The 20,000-nt window shown below is 42.5% G+C and overlaps 1 protein-coding gene across 1 annotated transcript in view; it reads right to left on the reverse strand.

Moving 5' to 3' along the window:
* gpc1.L (glypican 1 L homeolog) overlaps positions 1–20,000 on the reverse strand; it is a 48,788-nt gene that overhangs the window by 28,365 nt on the left and 423 nt on the right. Inside the window, exon 1 of the mRNA XM_018263912.2 lies at positions 19,154–20,000. This exon is cut by the window's right edge and continues 423 nt beyond it. Within this exon, the coding sequence (XP_018119401.1) occupies positions 19,154–19,319 (166 nt within the window). The 5' untranslated portion in view covers positions 19,320–20,000. The remainder of the gene's footprint in view (positions 1–19,153) is intronic.

Raw genomic sequence — 20,000 nt, forward strand, 5'->3', positions numbered from 1 at the left:
GTAACGCAGTATTTAAATACCCTCAAAGCAGCTCCCCCAAAGACCAGCTATGCAATCATCCTCCATGAACTGGTACTTGCTTATGGATTTTTCAGGCAAGTATATAGTTAACCTTTAAATTAACTAAATTGATATTCTGAGCCAATGTTTAGTTTATATAATTTTTTTCATGGTTTTTCAGCTTTTTATTTATACCAGCTCTCCACTTTTACCAGGTTTCTATTTGCTAGGGTCTTATTTAGCCTAGCAACCAGGCAGCAGTTTGAACGAGATTGGGAATATAAATAGTAGAGGCGGAGGGCCTGCATAAGTATTACAAATTACCAATAACAATAGAACGATGGCCTCACAGAGCAATGGTTTTTGGCTGCTGGGGTCAGTGACCCCCCCCCCCCCATTTGAAAGCTGGAAAGAGGCAGAAGAGGAAGGCAAATAATTCAAAAACTATGAAAAATAAATAATGAATATCAATTGCAAAGTTGCTAGGAATAGCGCATTCTATTACATACAAAATTTTAACATAAAGGTGAACCACACTTAATGTGTTTTGTGCCTAATTAAAACATGGCACAAAGTATCTGAAACAACCCCGTGTCTGTGCCATTAACCTTAGGTAAAGCCAAACTCAGAACTGGGAAAGATCTGCCTAGGGCAAATTGCTTTAAGGGGATTGGATGAAACCCAAGGACACAGGGGCAAGGGATAGAGATGTTAAGACAAGATTAGTCTGTTTCTTTTTCACCTAGAGAAGTAGGAACTGGTAGCAAGTGCTTAACATCTATGGCCCTTCCCAGACCTTAATATCCCACCACTACAGCTATACAGTCAAGAGTTGGTAGGCAGGTGGGTAAACTGAACAAAAATATTGTAAACTATATAGAGGAAAAAACCCTGTACCCATATTTCAAGGGAGCATTGACAACAATATGAGTGAACCTTTGTTCTATGGGTTTATCTTATCCTTTAATTTCTGTCCCCATAACCGTTCAACATTGGAGCCCATTCTCACTCCTCCCTCCCATACACAGAACAGTCAGGGCTGCCCTATCTCTCTCAGGTCATCTGTGGATTGCTCTTGTGCTCCCAACAGCCAAACTGTCACGCACACATTCCCCAGCCATGCACTTATTCATGCCGTCGCCTTTGGGGGAAATCCCATACTCTTGATGATTTAACCCCACAACAGAATCTTGTTTCAACACTTCTCTCTCACAGAAAGGGGATTTTTTTCCCATGCTAATCAGCATTCACTTGTCTAAACCACACAGGCCCTTTTTGTGTCAGACGCTCCCTTTGAAATGTCATTTATTAGTTACTTTGCTCTAAAATTCACTTCTATGTTAAAGGCTGATGCTTTTCTTCCCACTCTGTATAATATATCAGCCTTCCCTCTTGTGTCTTCCCCTATAGAAACCTCTCGCATGAATCTGGTTTCGACAGTTTGTAAGTATTATAAATTCCGACTGTAAGCTTCTGTGATCCAGGTTCTCTCATCTTCTGTTTCACTGATCCTGTATTGTTTTATTGTATGCTCAGTTATTTCCCTGATTGTGCCGTATCAGTCTAAAGCAGTGATCCCCAACCTCAAACAACATGTTGCTCACCAACCCCTTGGATGTTGCTCCAAGTGGCCTCAAAACAGGAGCTTATTTTTGAATTTTTGGCTTGGAGGCAAGTTTTGGTTTCATGAACAACAGGGGTACTGCCAAACATAGTCTCCTGTAGGCTGCCAGTCCACATAGGGGCCACCAAATAGCCAATCACAGCACTTATTTGGCATTCCAGGAACATTTTTTTTATGTTTCGTTGCTCCCCCAATTCTTTTTAGATCTGAATGGATAAAAAAAGGTTGGGGAGTCCTGGTCTAAAGGGTACACTTAGACCATCTGAAACAACATTACCCTTCGAAATATATCCATTGTACAACACTGTAAAGGATACAGAAACCCTAAAGGTCATTTATTCATAAACCACCAATTTTTCTGAATATTTTCAATACCAGTATTTAGCAGCATTACAAGTAGTTAACCCAGAGAGCAAAAGCCTTGTACACCCATCTCATCTTGGGGCAGAGGCCACACAAGGGTGCTATAGTAAAGGCAGCACTGAGTGATTATTTGGAGACAAGCCCTTCCCTCAAGCTGTGTTTATAATGTTCTCTGTAAGCTGTGCACACAAATACACAATATGACACAATCACCAGCCCACACAGCGAATTGTGGAGCACATAAGTTTCATGAAACTAATTCTAAAAAACAATTTTTGTGCACCCAGCCCCTAGGAAACTAGAGGAGACATTGCCTGTGTATATTACATGCAGAAGACAAGGCAGTATTCTGCACAGAGAGCTCCTCTGGGGGTGATGGGCCCAGTAATTGCACTGAAACAGGTACTTGTTACAGCAATATGTAGGCAATTTACTAATTGCAGTCAAGGGTGACATTTAGAAACTTGCACACAAAATGTTATTAAATGTGCCCAGAGTCTTTCAGACAGAGGACCCGTGACTCTTTTGTGACTCAGTGATAGTAAAAAAAAAACACATTAAGAAACTATAGCATGATAGTTATTTTCTTTCCAGGAAGAGATCAGATATACAAAGTACCAGGAATACATGTTATTTGCATGGATAATACTCCTTTTAATTATCCTTGACCTTTATTTATTTTGCTGTCTACTTTCATCGCTTTTGAAAATTTCCTTTATAGGAGAACTAAACCACAAAAATGAATATGGCTAAAAATGCCATATTTTATATACTGAACTTAATGCACCAGCCTAAAGTTTGAGCTTGTCAATAGCAGCAATGATCCAGGACTTCAAACTTGTCACAGTGGGTCACCATCTTGGAAAGTGTCTGTGACACTCACATGCTCAGTGGGCTCTGAGCAGCTGTTGAGAAGCTAAGCGTAGGGGTCATTGCAAATTATCAAGCAGAAAATGAGGCTGGTCTGTAATATAAACTGATGCTACAGGGCTGATTATTAAATTCTGATGCTAATTGCACTGGTTTCTGTGCTGTCATGTAGTAATTATTTGTATTAATTACTAATCAGCCTTATATTGTGACATTTCTATTCTATGTGTTCTGTATATTGTGAGTGGGTCCCTAAGCTCAGTAAGTGACAGCAGCACAGAGCATGTGCAGTGAATCAGCAGAAAAGAAGATGGGGAGCTACTGGGGCATCTTTGGAGACACAGATCTTTACTGCTAAAGGAATGTGTTCGCCTTGGGCTGTTACAGAAGCCCAAAACATAATATACAATATTTCTAGCCTAATTCTTTAGTTAAGCTTTAGTTCTCCTTTAAAGGGGTGGTTCACCTGTAAAATACATTTTATGTTGTAGAATGGCTTATTCTTTTATTTTTATTTTTATAGTTTTTTTTTATAGTTATTTGCCTTTCTCTTTCAAATAGGGGTCACGGACCCCATCTAAAACAAATGCCCAGGAAGGCTACAAATGTATTGTTTTTGCTACTTTTTATTATTCATCTTTCTATTCAGGCCTCTCCTATTCATATTCATATCAATGCATAGTTGCTAGGGTAATTTAGACCCTAGCAACCAGATTGCTAGAACCACAAACTGGAGAATAAAAAGCTAAATCACTCAAAAGCCACACATAATAAAAAATAAAAATGTATTTATTAAAGAATGCAGAGGGTGTTACATACAGTAAAAGCAGAGGGCGTGTAGTGGAGGCCCATGGGCACAATTCTTGCCCTTCTGCCTTTGCTTCTTTCACCATCCCGCAAATACCAAAAGAGCCTTCCTGAAACGACCAGATCATTAATTTCGTCCATCTGTTTTCACCAAATATCTCCCTTGGAAAAGTTCCCTAAAAGCAATAATACATGTTCTCTGTCGAGATGACACATTGTTGCCGCAAGGTAATGTTTTATCCAAGGGAAAAAGAGAGGCAAATATTTGAGAACATCTACTGTTCAGGTGGAGTGTTGTCAGCGCCAGAGAAGCATGACTACAGTCATTTATTTTTGACATCTACATCAATCTAGGATAGAAGAGTGAGAGGAGTGTAGCAGGGTTCTGCGCCAGTCTAGCTTCAGGAAATGAGACTACATCTAATTTGTCTGTGCCAATCTTGTCTATCTGCCTCAATATCCAAAGAACACTTTGCTCAGACTCTTCTATAGACCCTTTCTCCCCCTTTTCATGTTCACTCTGCTAGGGAAAAAAGGAAGAAAGTAAAAACCTCAAGGCCTGAGCCCTGATCTTGCAAATGTTCCTATAAAGCAAGAGAAATGATATGATAGAAACAAACAGAGCTCTCAAGGGAACATAACAGCTCTGGAGAAGAGCATTGCTCAGAACCAGAAGAAATTGGCTAAAAGGGGTGGTTCACCTTTATTATGTTATAGAATGGCCAATGCTCAGCAACTTTTCAACTGGTTGTTTTTATAATTTTTTTTCATTATTTCAATATAGGTATAGATATCCAGAATGCTCAGGGCCTGGGGTTTTCCAGATCTTTCCATAATTTGTCTTAAATCTACTAAAAAATGTAAACCTTAAATTACCCTAATTTGCATCCAATAAGGATTAATTATATTTTAGTTGTGATCAATTACAAGCTACTGTTTTATCATTACAGAGCAAAAAATAATCATTTTTAAAAAATGTGAATTATTTGTTTAAAATGGATCTATGGCAGCTGGCTGTCCATAATTTGGAGTTTCGGGATTATACGACCCAGTAATGAGGGAAATTTTGTGAAAAAAAAAACATGAGTAAAATGCAGCAAAAAAACACCCATTTGTTTTAATGCATTTTGTCTGAGAAAATGCAGAGAAAAAAACATTGATTGTCTTCAATGCGTTTCGTGAATTTTTGCTGTTTTGCAAATTTCTCCACAGTTTTGCTCATAGTTCAGCAAAGTGAACTTTGTGCCACCTGTCTGGCACAAAACAAGGCTGTCCCAGACACAAGGCTGAAATGACTCCTGATCTGCCCAATGCCCTTGCATTCATTTCATTGCCTGCACCCAGTGATTATAATGGCACGTCTGGGATTAATATGCTCGTTATCCAGCTCTAACACTGAAGTTGCCTCACGAGGAAACCCTTTGGAAATCGCCGCGCCGCAAGTGCATTGGCGGTGGCGTTTTCGCATTATAGCAGGTGGAAGGCAGGGGGAATTCAGTTTGGGGAGATTGTCGCCCCACAGAAGATCGATTAAATCCCCCGAATGCGCCCGTGTGCTAGCTCCCTTAAAGGGGACCTGTCACCCAGACATAAAAAGCTGTATATTAAAAGTCATTTTTATGTTAAACATGAATGACAAATTATTTTTTTTCATTAACACATCAATAACTTGTTTAAAAGTCTAAGCTGTCAATCATATATTGCTGGCCCCTCCTCTATGCCTTGGGTTTCTGCACTTCTCACATCCCCCCTCCATTCTCTACATTTAATTGTGTAGCCAATGCATGGGCTAGAGTCCTTCAGCGGGTTGAGTACCTGCGATACCTTGTGTGTTGAGGGGAGAAGTTCTGGGTGCGGGTAAAGACGGGTCGGCGGTTCTGAGGGTTTGCGGGTCGGGCCGCGGGTCTTTTCAATAGCGATATTTACTCCGGTTTATAATGACAGCACTTCCTGTTTTACTCCTTTTTTTCTGATCACGTCTACTTCCGATGATGTCACTTCCGGTTTACAATGACATTACTTCCTGATTCTTGATGGTCAGCGGGTCGCGGGTCAGAGTTGCGGATAAGGTACTTGCGGATAGGGTCGGGTAGCGGTTCCAAGCAGGTAAGAATGCGGGTTGCGGGTCCGGGTTGCGGAATGCAGGTTGCAGGTACGGGGCGGGATACGGTTCCTAAAAAATGGACCCGCGCAGCACTCTAGCATGGGCATCATTCTGTTGCATAAATTGGATTTTGTCATGCGGCAAAATTTTCCTTAATAACACTTTTCATAAAATAGCTGCTGCCTGATTGCTGTGATTGTGAATTCAAAGACTAAAAGCAACAAAATTTAAATAATTTATATAATATAAGTAAAGTTAATCTGGCTTGACAAAAAAACACCAAAAAATAAGATTTGGAACAATTTCTTAGGGTGACAGGTCCCCTTTAAGCCATACCCCCCAACTGTTCCGCTTTTCGCGGGACAGTCCCATTTTTGACAGCCCATCCCACTGTCCCGGATAGACAGTTTAATGTCCCGCTGTGCTGTCCCGCCGTTTTTTTTTTACACAGGCAATTAGCGCATAGTCTCGCTAGAAGAGAAATAACTGACGTCACGGTCATGTGGTAATAATGCTTCAGAAGAGGAGACGTCTAACAGGAACGCAGTTCTGCTGGAGACAGCTATGGGATTTATTAATGTTTAATTTATGTCCTTGGGGATTTCCAGATAACCTAAGTAAATATTCTGCTCCCATTTGGCTCAGGTTTCAAGTATTCGCACATGGCAGCGTCCAGAGCTCTGGCGGATGTTTAACCAATCTGCACGCATCCCTGTCCATGCTTGCTGCTAGTCTGGAAATTAAAATAAGCACAGTTCTGCGAGGCTTTTGGAAAAGGACCTCAAACATTTTCTTATTCACTGAGGTCTGGAAACAAGATTCTATTTTAGGTTTTTAGTTCCCCCTTGCCACCAGGGAGAATTTTTATCTGGATTTTGTTTCCATGCTGTGGCCTTATTAAGTTATGTTCCATTGTTTAGTAGCATCTCATATGCATACCCCCCCAACTGTGTTAGCGTGTGTGTGTGTTACTATGTGTGTGTTACTGTGGGTGTGTGTTAGTGTGTGTGTTACTATACTGTGTGTGTTCTTGTGTGTTTGTTAGTATGTGTGTGTTTTGCTCTCTGGGTGTTGGTGCTGGGAGTTGTAGTTCAATAACCAGTGGAGGGAAGCTAGTTGCACTACAACTTTATACATCACTTTAGTAGGGACTGCCATACAGCTCTCCCTGCCCATTAAAATTGATACGGCTTATTTACAATTTGTAAAATGAACATAGTAATTAGGGGGTGTGGCCACAAAAATGGGCGTGGCCAAAATTGCACTTTTTGTCCCTCTTTTGATTTCCAAAATGTTGGGAGGTATGTTTAAGCCCCCTGTGACATATTCTGCGCTGCTCCTGCACTCCTCGTGACTCCCACTTCTAATCCTAGCCTGTATTCTGCCCCACCTCAGTTTTGCTTGATTGCGTGACTTCTAAACACAGCCGTAATGAGCATTTCACGGTTACACAATGATTTATTCTGTTCGAATGATAATGAGGCTTTAAGTCACTGCCTAAAAGCTAATTATCCCTGAATTAGAAAACCTTTTTTTGTTGTTTTTAAATGGTTCCATCTAGTGTGTGCTCAGATTTTGCCTTGAAGGTATTGAAGCACTTGTTATTTTGAAAAACCTATAGAGCAATATTTATTATGCAGGCTAAAGGTGGCCATACACGGGCCGATAAAAGCTGTCGGCAGCTTATTGGCCTGTCTATGGGGCCCTCCGACGGGCTTCCCCGGTCGATATCTGGCCGAAAGTTGGGGCAGATGCCAATCGGACGGGACTAAAAATCCTGTCGGATCGTGGACTGTATCTGTTCGTTGATGTGGTCCCGCGATCCAACCGCCCATTTACCCATCGTTACGATCGGATCAGCCCGATATCGCCCAACTCAAGGTGGGCATATCGGGGAGGGAGAATGTCGCCAAACGATCTCTCTGTGTACAGCCATCTTAAGGCAGCATGTTCAGGGTTATTATCAGTGCATGTGAGCAGGGGCGATCCATGGACTGCTGCCGCCTGAGGCAGCAACCCCGATGCTGCCCCCCTCTCCCGATCCGCGCTTAAAAGTTTAGCGTCGGAGCGGGTCAAAAGGGGCAGTATCACTAGTGCAACAAGCGTGTACTGCTCTTTCAGCACTAGCAGAGCCGAATTTCCGGTTTAAAAACCGGAAATTCGGCTCTTAAAGTTACAGGAGGCTGCTTTTTGCTCACCTTGCCTCATGGCAGGAATGGCCCTGCATGTAAGAATCCATCATGTTATGTGTGCCCGCACTCTGAATATTGGCACTGTTCCACAGTACAGACTGGATAACCAAACGCAGGACAAAACAAAGGATATATTCTTTGGTAAGTGCAGAGCCAGATCAAGTTGTACTCATATGTAAAACCCTGCTTCGAAATAAAAAACTATCATGAAAATATACTTTTCTAATAATATGTGTCATTGGGTAATCCTAAATAGAAAATTGCCATTTTAAGTACCAAGGGCTGCCCTTGGGATCCTACGATTCACAGTGCACACAAACAAACCAAAGGTACACTTACATGTTATGTCACACCAGCCAATTACTGGGCAAAGTTCCATCTTTTATTCCCACACTTCTCCCTGTTACAGTTAGAGCTGCAGTATTTCTGGTCAGGTGATCTCTGAGGCAGCACACAGACCATCACATGAAATGGTGGCTCAAAGTAAGAGATGTAAAAGGGCAATATTTACTGATATATAATATTTACTGTATATAATTTACTGTATATAATCCAGTTGAGTAAGATTCTTTAATATGCCACTTAATATAATCAGTTAAGTATTCATTCTGGGGGTGCACTCCACGGCTAAGTCAAAATATATTTAAATACAATGGAAGTGCTACAAACATAGAGAAAACATAGAGACATAGAGAAACATAGAGAAAAAGAAGGGGGATCGATCAATGCACATTCCCTAGCCCCCTGTCTCACAATCAATCTAGTATCTATGCAAGTGCATACATATTTACAAAAACAGGTGTTATTAGTTACAAAGTTATGATCATAAAATCGATAAGCCACCATACCACGTGAAGGTAAACCCCTTATGGCGGTTCCTAACTATTTACCTCAGGTCATAGTATTGAAGGCTGGCACCTTCCTAACGCTTTACCTCTTTTTTTGCTTTTTTGTATTGTAGCAGAGTTATTCTGCCAGATATCTAGCAATTAAGTTGCAGGCCAGGCTTCCATGTGGTTGTAGCACCCCCACAACCATCCCTTTAAATTGTGGTCTCAGGCTTTTAAAAAATGGGTGTTGGTCTAGGCAGTCTCTCTCTCTTAAAAGACGCAAACGGGGGAGGATTAAGCAAGTGGAACCAAAGCTGTGGTCAAGGCAATCTCTTTTAAAAGCTAATGGCGGGGGAGGACCTGGCCCTCTGACTGAAACCAATGCCCATGTCAGGAGACACTTAAGTTCCCCATAGACGCAAACATTTTATTTTGATGAACGACTGATTTTAGTGCAATCCAACAAATCCGTCAAATTATCGTGAGGTTAGTGGGAATCGAACGATCGTTCATCTAACGATTTTTCGTCCGACATCGGTCAGAAAATTGATCGGCCAGGTTAGAAAATTTTCATCGGTCACAGTGAAATCTATTGTCCAATTGATATCAGGGCCAAGCAGGCATCTCTATATATTGAAACAGATGCGTGTCCTCTCGTCTGGACGCTGCTCTCGCGGGAAGTCGGTCACTCCACGCTGTTACTGATACTTGCAAATAGAGATACTTCGGCATTCACCAGCGCTGTCCACGACTCCAAAGGAGGACACTGTTAGTTTCCAAAAAGCGGCTTTATTTCAACACACTGTGTGGAACGAAACTTGTGCAGTGTGTGCGCTCAGACTTACTCGTTTCTTGCCAGAACACTCAGCACTTCCTCAGCGTCCTTTCTCGGCACTTTCCCCAAAGTTCCTCCGACTTTGAGGACGTTCCGAGTGTTATGGCAAGAAACGCGTAAGTCTCAGCGCACCCACTGCACAATGTTCGTTCCACACAGTGGGGCTCATTTATAAACACTGGGCAAAATTGCTCCTGGGCAGTAACCCATGACAACCAATCAGACGATTGCTTTCAGTGTTCAACCTGCAGCTGACTGAAAAAAGCTAATCACTGATTGGTTGCTATGGGTTACTGCCCAGGTGCAAATTTGCCCAGTGTTTATAAATGAGCCCCAGTTTGTTGAAATAGAATTTTTTGAAAACTAACAGTCGTGGACAGCGCTGATGAATGCGGAAGTATCTCTATTTGCAAGTACCAAGCAGGCAGCTACCCTCAGTGGCTTCAACTACAACATTGCTTAAAAATGGTCTTTTTAGTTGATGGACAAATCATACATTTAAACAATCGTTTGAAGATAAGCTTGGTCTTACGATAAGAAAAGATCTTTTAAAAATCTTTACATCTACGGCCAGCTTTACCCCAAGAAATGCTACTATGCAGGGAGGTGGCAGCCTTTGAATATTATGACCAGAGGTAAAGAGTTAGGAAGGTGCCAGTCTTCAATACTATGACCTGAGGTAAATAGTAAGAGACTACCATATAGAGTTTACCTTGACGTGATATGGTGGCTTACCAATTTTATGATCATAACTTTGTAACTAATAACCCCTGTTTTTGTAAATGCATGCACTTGCATACATACTGTACTAGATTGATTGTGAGACAGGGGACCAGGAATGTGCATTGATCAATCCCCCTTCTTTTTCTCTATGTTTGTACATTACAGGAAACACAGCTTATTTGCTGTTATATACAAGGTATGGAACTTGTGCCTATAGAGATGCCAACCCTGACCAAACCTGATCCACGTGCATTTTGGCTCTTCCCACCACACCCCTGATCTGCCCTGACCATACCCATTTCCACCTGGCATCACCCCTGATTAAGATTACTATTCAGCTATTTCAAAGGAGTGACGTTTCAATGCATTTCAGTTGAGCAGGTAAAAGGATTGTGGTGCAAATTACTGAGCAGGTGATGGTCCTGTTATTGCGGGCAGATTGACATGTCTGAGTTGAAATGTTGACTAGAAGATGGAAGCTGTAGTTTATCACCAGCTCGAGGCTCGTATGTTGGAAATATTGCACTTACATTGCCATTCTGTAATGTCTGGGCCACAAAATCTTTTACTTTGGCCCATGGATCCTGAACACTTGAATATTATTCCTGTAATTTTTGGTAAAGTAAGAGCTGGAATAAAACAGTACCTGGGTCGTATATCTTCAGCTGACCTCCAGGTTTTCCACTATGAGCACTTACAGACTGGAAGGATTACGATCTTTAAAATGGCTCTACATTCATTGTGAGTGGGCTGTAGCAATTTAATGCTTGAATGGAAGCCTGTCTCGTTCCTTCCAGTTGTGGGACTCAAGAGTCAGAATTCTCTTTGTTCCCTAATATCACAACCCTATAGCCCAATTATTTGTTTACAGAGGAAAGTGCAGGAGAAACAATAATTGGCCATTTATATAGAAACCACTATTCAAGGATCATGTGGCTGGGAGTAGGAGGAAGTACCCTAATCTTGACCAACCTCAATAAGTTTAATCACTTGCCTCTATAAAACTGGACTGGGGTACCTTCCTGAGGACCTCAGTGCCGTCATGTTTATTTGGCTCATGTGTTCTTTGCACCAGCTTGGGTTGGACACGTGCAATACGCTCTTATTTTAAAGGCTTGCTATACTGCCCATGTGCCCAGCCCAAGCCCACGGAAGGAACACCTGGCAGCCGAAGTGCTAGCACTCCATTATTATAAACACCCACAAATGGGAAACTGCTGGCTCCTCATTTCACTGTTATTGCCATTGAGTTGAGCAAATCTGTTAATTTTTAGACTGATCCGTTACAAGTGGATCCCGTACTCTCACTGTAATTTGTCTTCTTTGCGTGTTCTTTGCTGAGTTTACTTTCACATCACAATATCTCACTTGATTCATTCCAAGAGAACCCCCAGCAAATCATTTCATGGCAAAGGTCAAACAGCCCTACTGGGAACAGGACTATTTACTAGGGATGCACCAAATCCACTATTTTGGATTCAGCCAAACCCCCGAATCCTTCGCAAAAGAATACCGAACCGAACTGAATCCAAATCCTAAATTAGGGATGGGAAGGGGAAACCATTTTTCACTTCCTTGTTTTGTGACAAAAAGTCATGCAATTTCCCTCCCAGACCCTAATTTACATATACAAATTAGGATTCGGATTTGGTTCGGCCAGGCAGAAGGATTCAGCAGAATCATGTCCGAATCCCAAACTGAATCCTGAACCGAATCCTGAACTGAATCCTGAATTCCCTACTATTTACCCGTTGCTATATGGCGATACTTTTGGAAGCTATAAATACACATTATAAAATATTGTTAATCACAAAGTTTGCAGTGGGCAAGTAAGCAAAGCCAATGCTGCCTACACATAAAAATAATTTTCAGTGACACTTTATGGCAGGCAGTACCATGATTATCAGACATATCATATTTAATAGGTTTACACAGTGATTCCACTGCCATGCCACTGATCCTCAAAGGCAGCCTCAATGGGCAAATACCAAGAATTCTGTTTTAAGCATAGTTAATAAACAAGGAAAACCTATTTCACCGGGGGGGGGGGGGGAGACAATATATTAGGAACCCCTCAGTGAAATCAAATGGTATTTTCCCCAGGATGCTGCATGGGTGAATATGACTCCCAGTTTTGTACAAAGAGGAGCACTAGCCCAGGGAATTAGTGATGTGTGGGTCAACAAAACTTCTAACCCAAACCCGGACCTTCATTTAAAGACCTGCTCCCACCCATCTGTGATGTCATGAAATGAAGCTGGGCAAGCATTTGCCTATAAATGGAGACTGCCGGAGCCGAAAAGCTGACAGTGTAAGGTCACTGGTGGGGAGAGCAGAAGAAGAAGAGCTCAACCCGAATCCACCCACGACTACAAGAAATATACCTTCCTACTTATTTCAATTGGTGATGCCGAATGCTTTGGCACTAACAGTGAAATAGGCTCTCCTTGTCCTAAAGTAGCTCCAATAAACACAAGCTTGGTTGAGTAGATCATGACACAAGGCTGCCATAGAAGCCTGCAGACACAGCAGCCCCAAATAAACATTGATTCCCTCCCTAAATTACCCATACCCCTCTAGTACAACCCTATGGTGATATTGAGGCTGGGCAAGTTTGGGCTACTAACTACACATTCTTTGCAGGTCATGGGGGGTGAGGTTGAGCCAAACGCTGCAATCTACCTACCCCACAATCTCTTCTATGCCCCGCCATTTCCGGCTCCGGCAGACCAAATTTATATTATTGCTCCTGCTCTTACCACTTAGAGGAGGAATTTTTATTATAGAAATACAACCATGGAGCAGCCAGACAAAATGGAATGTGCAACAAAAAAATTGATATTTTTGTTGCTGCACCAGAATACTCATACAGCAGCCCTATAACATTAGTTCATTCAGTTCCATGACTGCTGAGGGATTTACCAATGAAAACAGATCATTTCATCACAGCAAGAATAAAACAAAGGTTAACAAAAGCAAGTCAAACATGGAGGCAGCTGTCAAAATATCACTGTGACATTTTATTGCAGAGTTTCTCTAATGAAAAATGAATGTCCTTCCATCCCGCAGGTGGACTTTATGGCTGGAAGCCGGGCCAAGCCACAGAACTGGAAGAACAGAAAATATTTTAATTTCTCTTTTCCTAATGTGTATGTGCAAGGTTAATTACCTAGGGCTGCTTCTCATCTCATGATTCCTTAGTGCCCCCTTTCTGTTGCCAAGGTAAATACACGTGTGCACACAACACAATCTCTCCAGTGAAAAAAAACGGTCGTTCTTAGAGGGTTAAATTACAGACGAGAACCATTAACTTTAATTTGGCATTGGGAGTGACATTGCCCCTTTAATGAATACAAAGGCTCATTACAGATTGTTAAAATTGATGTTTAAATACATTTAATACCCTTCCACACAGTTTAGACTATTGCAGCAGTGCTACTGCTAGGGATGTCGCGGACTGTTCGCCCGCGAACTAATTCGCGCGAACATCGGCTGTTCGCGTCCACCGAATGTTCGCGAACGTCGCGCGACGTTCGCCAATTTGGGTTCGCCTTAGCTGGCGCTTATTTTTGACCTCTCACCCCAGACCAGCAGATACATGGCAGCCAATCAGGAAGCTCTCCCTCCTGGACCACCCCCACACCCCCTGGACCACTCCCCTTCCATATATAAACTGAAGCCCTGCAGCGTTTTTTCATTCTGCCTGTGTGTGCTTGGAAGAGCTAGTGTAGGGATTTGAGGGACAGTTGATAGTAACTTTGCTGGCTAGTAATCTACTTGATACTGCTCTGTATTGGAGGGACAGAACTCTGCAGGGATTTGAGGGACATTTTAGGTTAGGTAGCTTTGCTGGCTAGTAATCTACCTTCTACTGCAGTGCTCTGTATGTAGCTGCTGTGGGCGCTGCTTCTGATCTCTCATCTGCTGACTGCTGCCTGTAACCCAATAGTCCTTGTAAGGACTGCTTTTATTTTCTTTTTTGTTTTTTTTACTTTGCTACTGTAAGAGCCCAGTGCTATTAGTCTAGCTGTGTTGGGGAGTGGGACTGGTGTGCTGCTCCTCCTAGTAGTTCACCACTACCAGCACCAACCAGAGTCAAAATTGTTACAAAGTATCTTATTTGCACCTGTTAGCTGTTCTGAGCTCTCTGCCAAAAGCTAATTAAGTTAGAAACTGGTTTTTTTCTGGCTGTTCATTGCAGAGAAAAGAGGGACTTTCCAGTACAAAAGAGGGACAGGGGGTTGAGTGGTCAAAAGAGGGACAGTTGGGAGGTATGCAAGTGCCACCTAGCTGTGTGAGCTTTTTCACATTCTGTCTAAATAACAATAATAATTCCGTGTCCGTAAACATCACCTGAGTGATGTTTTTACAGCAGCAATAATATATTCCGTATCCACTACTGTATACGTTGCCCTTGCAGGCATTGTTTGCCCAGTCTTTAACCAAGTGCCACCTAGCTGTGTGAGCTTTTTCACATTCCGTGTCCAGAAACATCACCTGAGTGACGTAGTGTGATTTCTGCCCTTTACAGCACAAAACGCAGCACTGTGTCAACAATGTATTTTTCAGATACATTTTTGCCCTTGATCCCCCTCTGGCATGCCACTGTCCAGGTCGTTGCACCCTTTAAACAACTTTAAAATAATTTTTCTGGCCAGAAATGTCTTTTCTAGCTTTTAAAATTCGCCTTCCCATTGAAGTCTATGGGGTTCGCGACGTTCGCGAACCGTTCGCATTTTTGACGCAAGTTCGCGAATATGTTCGCGAACATTTTTTCCGCCGTTCGCTACATCCCTAGCTACTGCACCTGTCCAGCTTGTTCTGGTGAAACTGAAGGGCCCAGTAGAGGGAGCTCTGGAATTAACACCTTCATCCTTGAACTGGCGGCAGTTCCACAGATTCCTTAGTAGGTTGGACCTTCAAATGCAATTGACTTCCCTCGAGGGATCTGGCTGCTGAGGCAATTATTGATGCTGCATGTATTAATCACCGTCCCCACTGAGAACAACATGCACCCACATTGGTGCTTTGGCAAATGGGTCCCATTGGCTCTATCCTTCTTAGGACTGTAACAAAGTTTGTTTTTTCTGTTCCATATTTTTGGTACCTATTGTCCTGGTATTATTCAGTTTGCATAAAACTAATATTGTGTAGGTCAATGTTTTGCAGCAATGCAGCCTTTGGGGGACAATGTACCAAATTAATTAAAGGGGTGGTTCACCTTTAAATTGACTTTTAATATATTATAGAATGGTTAATTCTAAGCAACTTTTTAATTTGCCTTAATTATTTTTAATTGTTTTTGAATTTTTATGCCTTCTTCTTCCGGCTCTTCCCAGCTTTTCTAAAAAAACAAACGCTCTTAAAGGCTACAAATGTATTGCTATTGCTACTTTTTATTACTCATCTTTCTATTCAGGCCCTCTCCTATTCATATTCCAGTCAAAGAAATGCATGGCTGCTAGGCTAATTTGGACCCTAGCAACCAGATTGCTGACAGTTGCCAAAAGAGCAGATTTGGGCCTGACATGGCCATCCTCATACTGGGCCAAATTGGTCTAATCCAATGGCTGGTCCATCATCCAGAGGGGCCTGCGGAGACCCATCAAATGATGACCCCATTAATGAGCCGATGCACTCCACATCCAATGGGATTTTCAAGCCAACTGGGTTGTTGTAAAATAAATAATCGGCCAGATATCTGTTGGTGGGCCCCACACATGGCTTTCTTTAGCTGGATTGAGGGTGCATCTTTAACTGGACCATTGAGGGACACTGAGGGCTCATTTAGGAACAAAACTGCAAATTGCAAAGCTCCAGAATGGATGCAATACTGAGCACAAATTAAAACTAATTACAGAGTCACTTACACCCATACGTGCTTTGAGCAACTTGTAGAGTGTGCTGTTCATCCTACCCTGAAGAAGCTTTGAGCAATTGCATGACTGGAGGGTGAAGGACCTTTTACTAGCACAAGCCTGGGCCTTGCAGGTTGAGACCATTGATGCAACTGATTTGCATGGTACTTAATGGTTTAAGCAAAAGTAATGTGAACAAAGCCTGGAGCCTCATGGAACACATCCTTAAGTATTTCGAGAACTAAGTCTAGATTTATCTAGGCCAATTGTTTCTTACATTTTCTCAGACTCTTGTATGGTAGCTATAGACTGGAGACAAACTGGTGTAATGCCAATATTTAAAAAAGACAAATTCAGTCTGGCAGTTGTAGGCCTGTAAGTCTGACATCTGCTGTTGACAAGTTATTTGAATGTTTGCTTAGGTATCACATTCAAGATTATGCCCTGGAGAATGGCATGATAAGCAGGAATCAGCAAGGCTTTATAAAGGACAGATCATGTTAGGTAAATCTGTAAGGTAAGTAAGATGCTGGACAGCGGGAGGGCAGTAGATGTGATCTATTTGGATTTTGCCAAAGAGTTTGATACTGTGCCCCACAAACGACTGCTTTCTAAACGAAGGTCTGTTGGGCTTAATGAAGCCGTTTGCACATGGATAGGAAACTGGCTACAGGATTGGGTACAGAGGGTGGTTGTTAATGGGACATTCTCTACTTGAAGTTAAAAGTGGGGTCTCTCAGGGCTGGTATTGTGTCAGCTTTTGTTTAACTTGTTCATTATTGACTTAGGGGAGGGTATCAATAATCTATAAGTGTTGGCAGATGACACAAAACTATCCAGCCCAATTAATTCCATTCAGGATGCAAAATCCTTGATTTTGACAAACTGTCGAGAAAGTGTCAGTTATGAAGAAAGACTGGACAAGTTGGGGTTGTTTAGGCTGGACAAGAGATGCTTAAGAGGGATATGATAATAATGTCTCTAATGCTTTATTCACCAGTATGTCCTTCCACTGGATCCAAGAGCATCTGTTCCAGTTAGAAGAAAGGAGGTTCCATCTTGATATTTGAAAAGGGTTTTTTACAGTGAGAGCTGTGAAGTTGCTGAATTATTTCCCTTAAATCAGTTTTACCGGCAGATACATTAAATAGTTTCAAGAAGGGGTTGGATGACTTTTTAGAAAGAGAGAAAATTCAAAGTTACTGAAATTAGACAGCTTTAACTTGATGAATCAGTGTCTTTTTTTCAGCCTTATCTGCTATGTTATTCTCCAGCTAACCTGAACAACCTGTGCCTGGGTGAATGGGTTAAAATCCTCCTGAACAGATTGCAAAGATTGTACATTCTAACCCTAGAAGCCTTAACACTGGTATAGCTGCCATAGGTAAAATATGAAATTGTGGAGATGAAATACTGCAGTACATTTTTTTCTATAATAATAGGGCTCTTTAATTCTGTACCTTGTGCCCCCAACAGCGCAACCAGCAGCAGGTGCAGAGTTCAATGCACAGAAAGGAACCCTGTACTTGCGGCAGGAGCTCAGGATAAACCCTGTGTTTGCAGGAAATGCTGCCACCCCTTCCATAGCACTCACAACTATTCCCTGCCAGTACAGCATTAGATGCCAGTGTAGAAGGCTTGCCCCCAAACGTGCTGGGTGCCAATAGGGGGAACAGTAAATATTGTGGGCTAAGAAAATATCATAGTTTGCTGCAGTTTTTTGTCCTTTATATGCCCTTTATTAATGAGCCCTAATATTCAAAAAATAACACTGAGTACCAGTATTGTGTGGCATTTGTTACTCAGAAGTAGACAACTGATTGGTCAGAATACTTTTGAGAGGAAATGTATATTAAGTGGAGAACTCTTCTATAGGAAACAACCGCACACAGTACAAAGAAGCGATCAAGGAAACTAAGGCTACAGTCTGTGCCAAAAGGGCTAACGTTCTAATCGACTCCTGCTGGGTGCACATCTATTGGCCAGTGCTGATACACATATACACCAGCTATGAGCATGGAAGCACAACAAGCAACGTCTGAGCAAGAAGATAAAGTTACAGGGCAGGTAGCGACGCACAGAAATGGAGTCAATTACAATACGGAGAAAAAGAATAAAAGCACTCGGTCAGACATTATTCCTATTGCGGAACCCGTTTATGTGTGTCCATGGAAAGTGGCACAAGAGATATTTGGTTTGCCTTGCTCAGCAAACATATACTGTGTAACAGCATAGGTCCCAAATTTAAATTCCCTCCTTTCAGGAACACATTACTTATTGGCACAATCATTTTGAGCATGTTTAAGCAATTGTGTATTCTGCACCCCAAGGGAATGTCTAGATCTGAATCATCAGCCATTTACAGCACCCAGCAATTCATTCCTTCTGACTTGAGGAAACCCTTGACCATGATGCAGCATATAGGTTGGCATCTGCCCTAGGTCACAGCTGGATTCCAGCTCCAAAATGCAACAATGCTTGCACACACACACACACAACTTACTCCACCTTCATGTTTATGGGGGCTTCACTAGAAAAGTAACACTGCACTGAATCACTAGAGAAATTCAGGGTCGGGAAGAAAGAGCATTTAGCCAGGGCTCCCGAGGGGCCCCTTGTGGGGAAAATGGAGATACAAGTAGAATGGACAGATCTAATTGTGTCTGATTTGCAGGTATTTACAGTCTACACATGCGGAATATCACAGCTGCTTTGAACCCCACATTGCTGTAGGTTGGACATCCTAGTTTATGTTAGGTGTGTAGGCTTCCATGGACTCCCCTTTTCTCCAAATACAGCCTGGATATGTTAAACAACTGTCTTACCTGAACCCGGGACTCTGTGAGAAGTGGCTTAAGTGACCAGACATATTTGTTTAGATTCTCATCTGAGAAGCCCCTCTAGGAAGTTGCCTGGCTCATGCGCATCCTCTAATAGACTCACTCACCTGAGATTTCTGATTGGGGTGCTCCATTCAGGCTGAAGCCTTTAGCCAGGTACACCTGCTTCACCTCACTGCAGCTTTTGGTTTTACTTCCAGTGTCCCCAGCTGCCCACTGCATAAGGCACAAAAAGCCAAGATGCCACCACCAACCCCAGCAGAGCCGCTCCATTACCTTTGTGGTTGGGTTGGGGTATAAGCCCAGGTTATAGAGGAAGGAGAGTTTTGAAGAAGACACAAGGGTAAAGGAAGCCACATAAACAGTCCAGGAGTAAAGCCAATAACTCTTACAGCTTCTGCTTTGTCCCTGGGAGCAGCTGAGAGCACAGAAGAGATACAGGAGCTAGTAGCTCAGCTGAGGGTGCATTCATATGTCAGTAGGGGAACACAAAAGCCCCTGGATAAAGATGATGCAGCAAAGCTGGGGTAGGGCATGCCCAGGATATGGATCCTTCTGTATAATGTAGATACTGGGATCAGACTACAAGGAGAACAAAGCACAAAGCAGGACAATGCCGCAAAGTCTGTGCTGAAACCTAACTGAATGCCACTTGCACTGCTCTCACTTGACTCACTTAGCGAGAGCTTGAGCCTGGGGCAGCACTGGAGTCAGGCTGGCGTTGAGTCAGGCTTGAGTTGGGTCAGGCTTGATTTGGGTCAGGATGGAGTTGAGTCAGGCTTGAGTTGGGTCAGGCTGGAGTTGGGTCAGGCTTGATTTGGGTCAGGATGGAGTTGAGTCAGGCTTGAGTTGAGTCAGGCTGGAGGTCTCCCCTGGCTTGGGCTTGGGGCGGCTGCTAGTCAGTGACAGCAGGGCAGGGGGTGCAGGCAGATCGCTGCTCCACTAAACAAGCGG

Source organism: Xenopus laevis, chromosome 5L (genome assembly GCF_017654675.1).
Source record: "Xenopus laevis strain J_2021 chromosome 5L, Xenopus_laevis_v10.1, whole genome shotgun sequence".
Classification (NCBI taxonomy): domain Eukaryota; kingdom Metazoa; phylum Chordata; class Amphibia; order Anura; family Pipidae; genus Xenopus; species Xenopus laevis.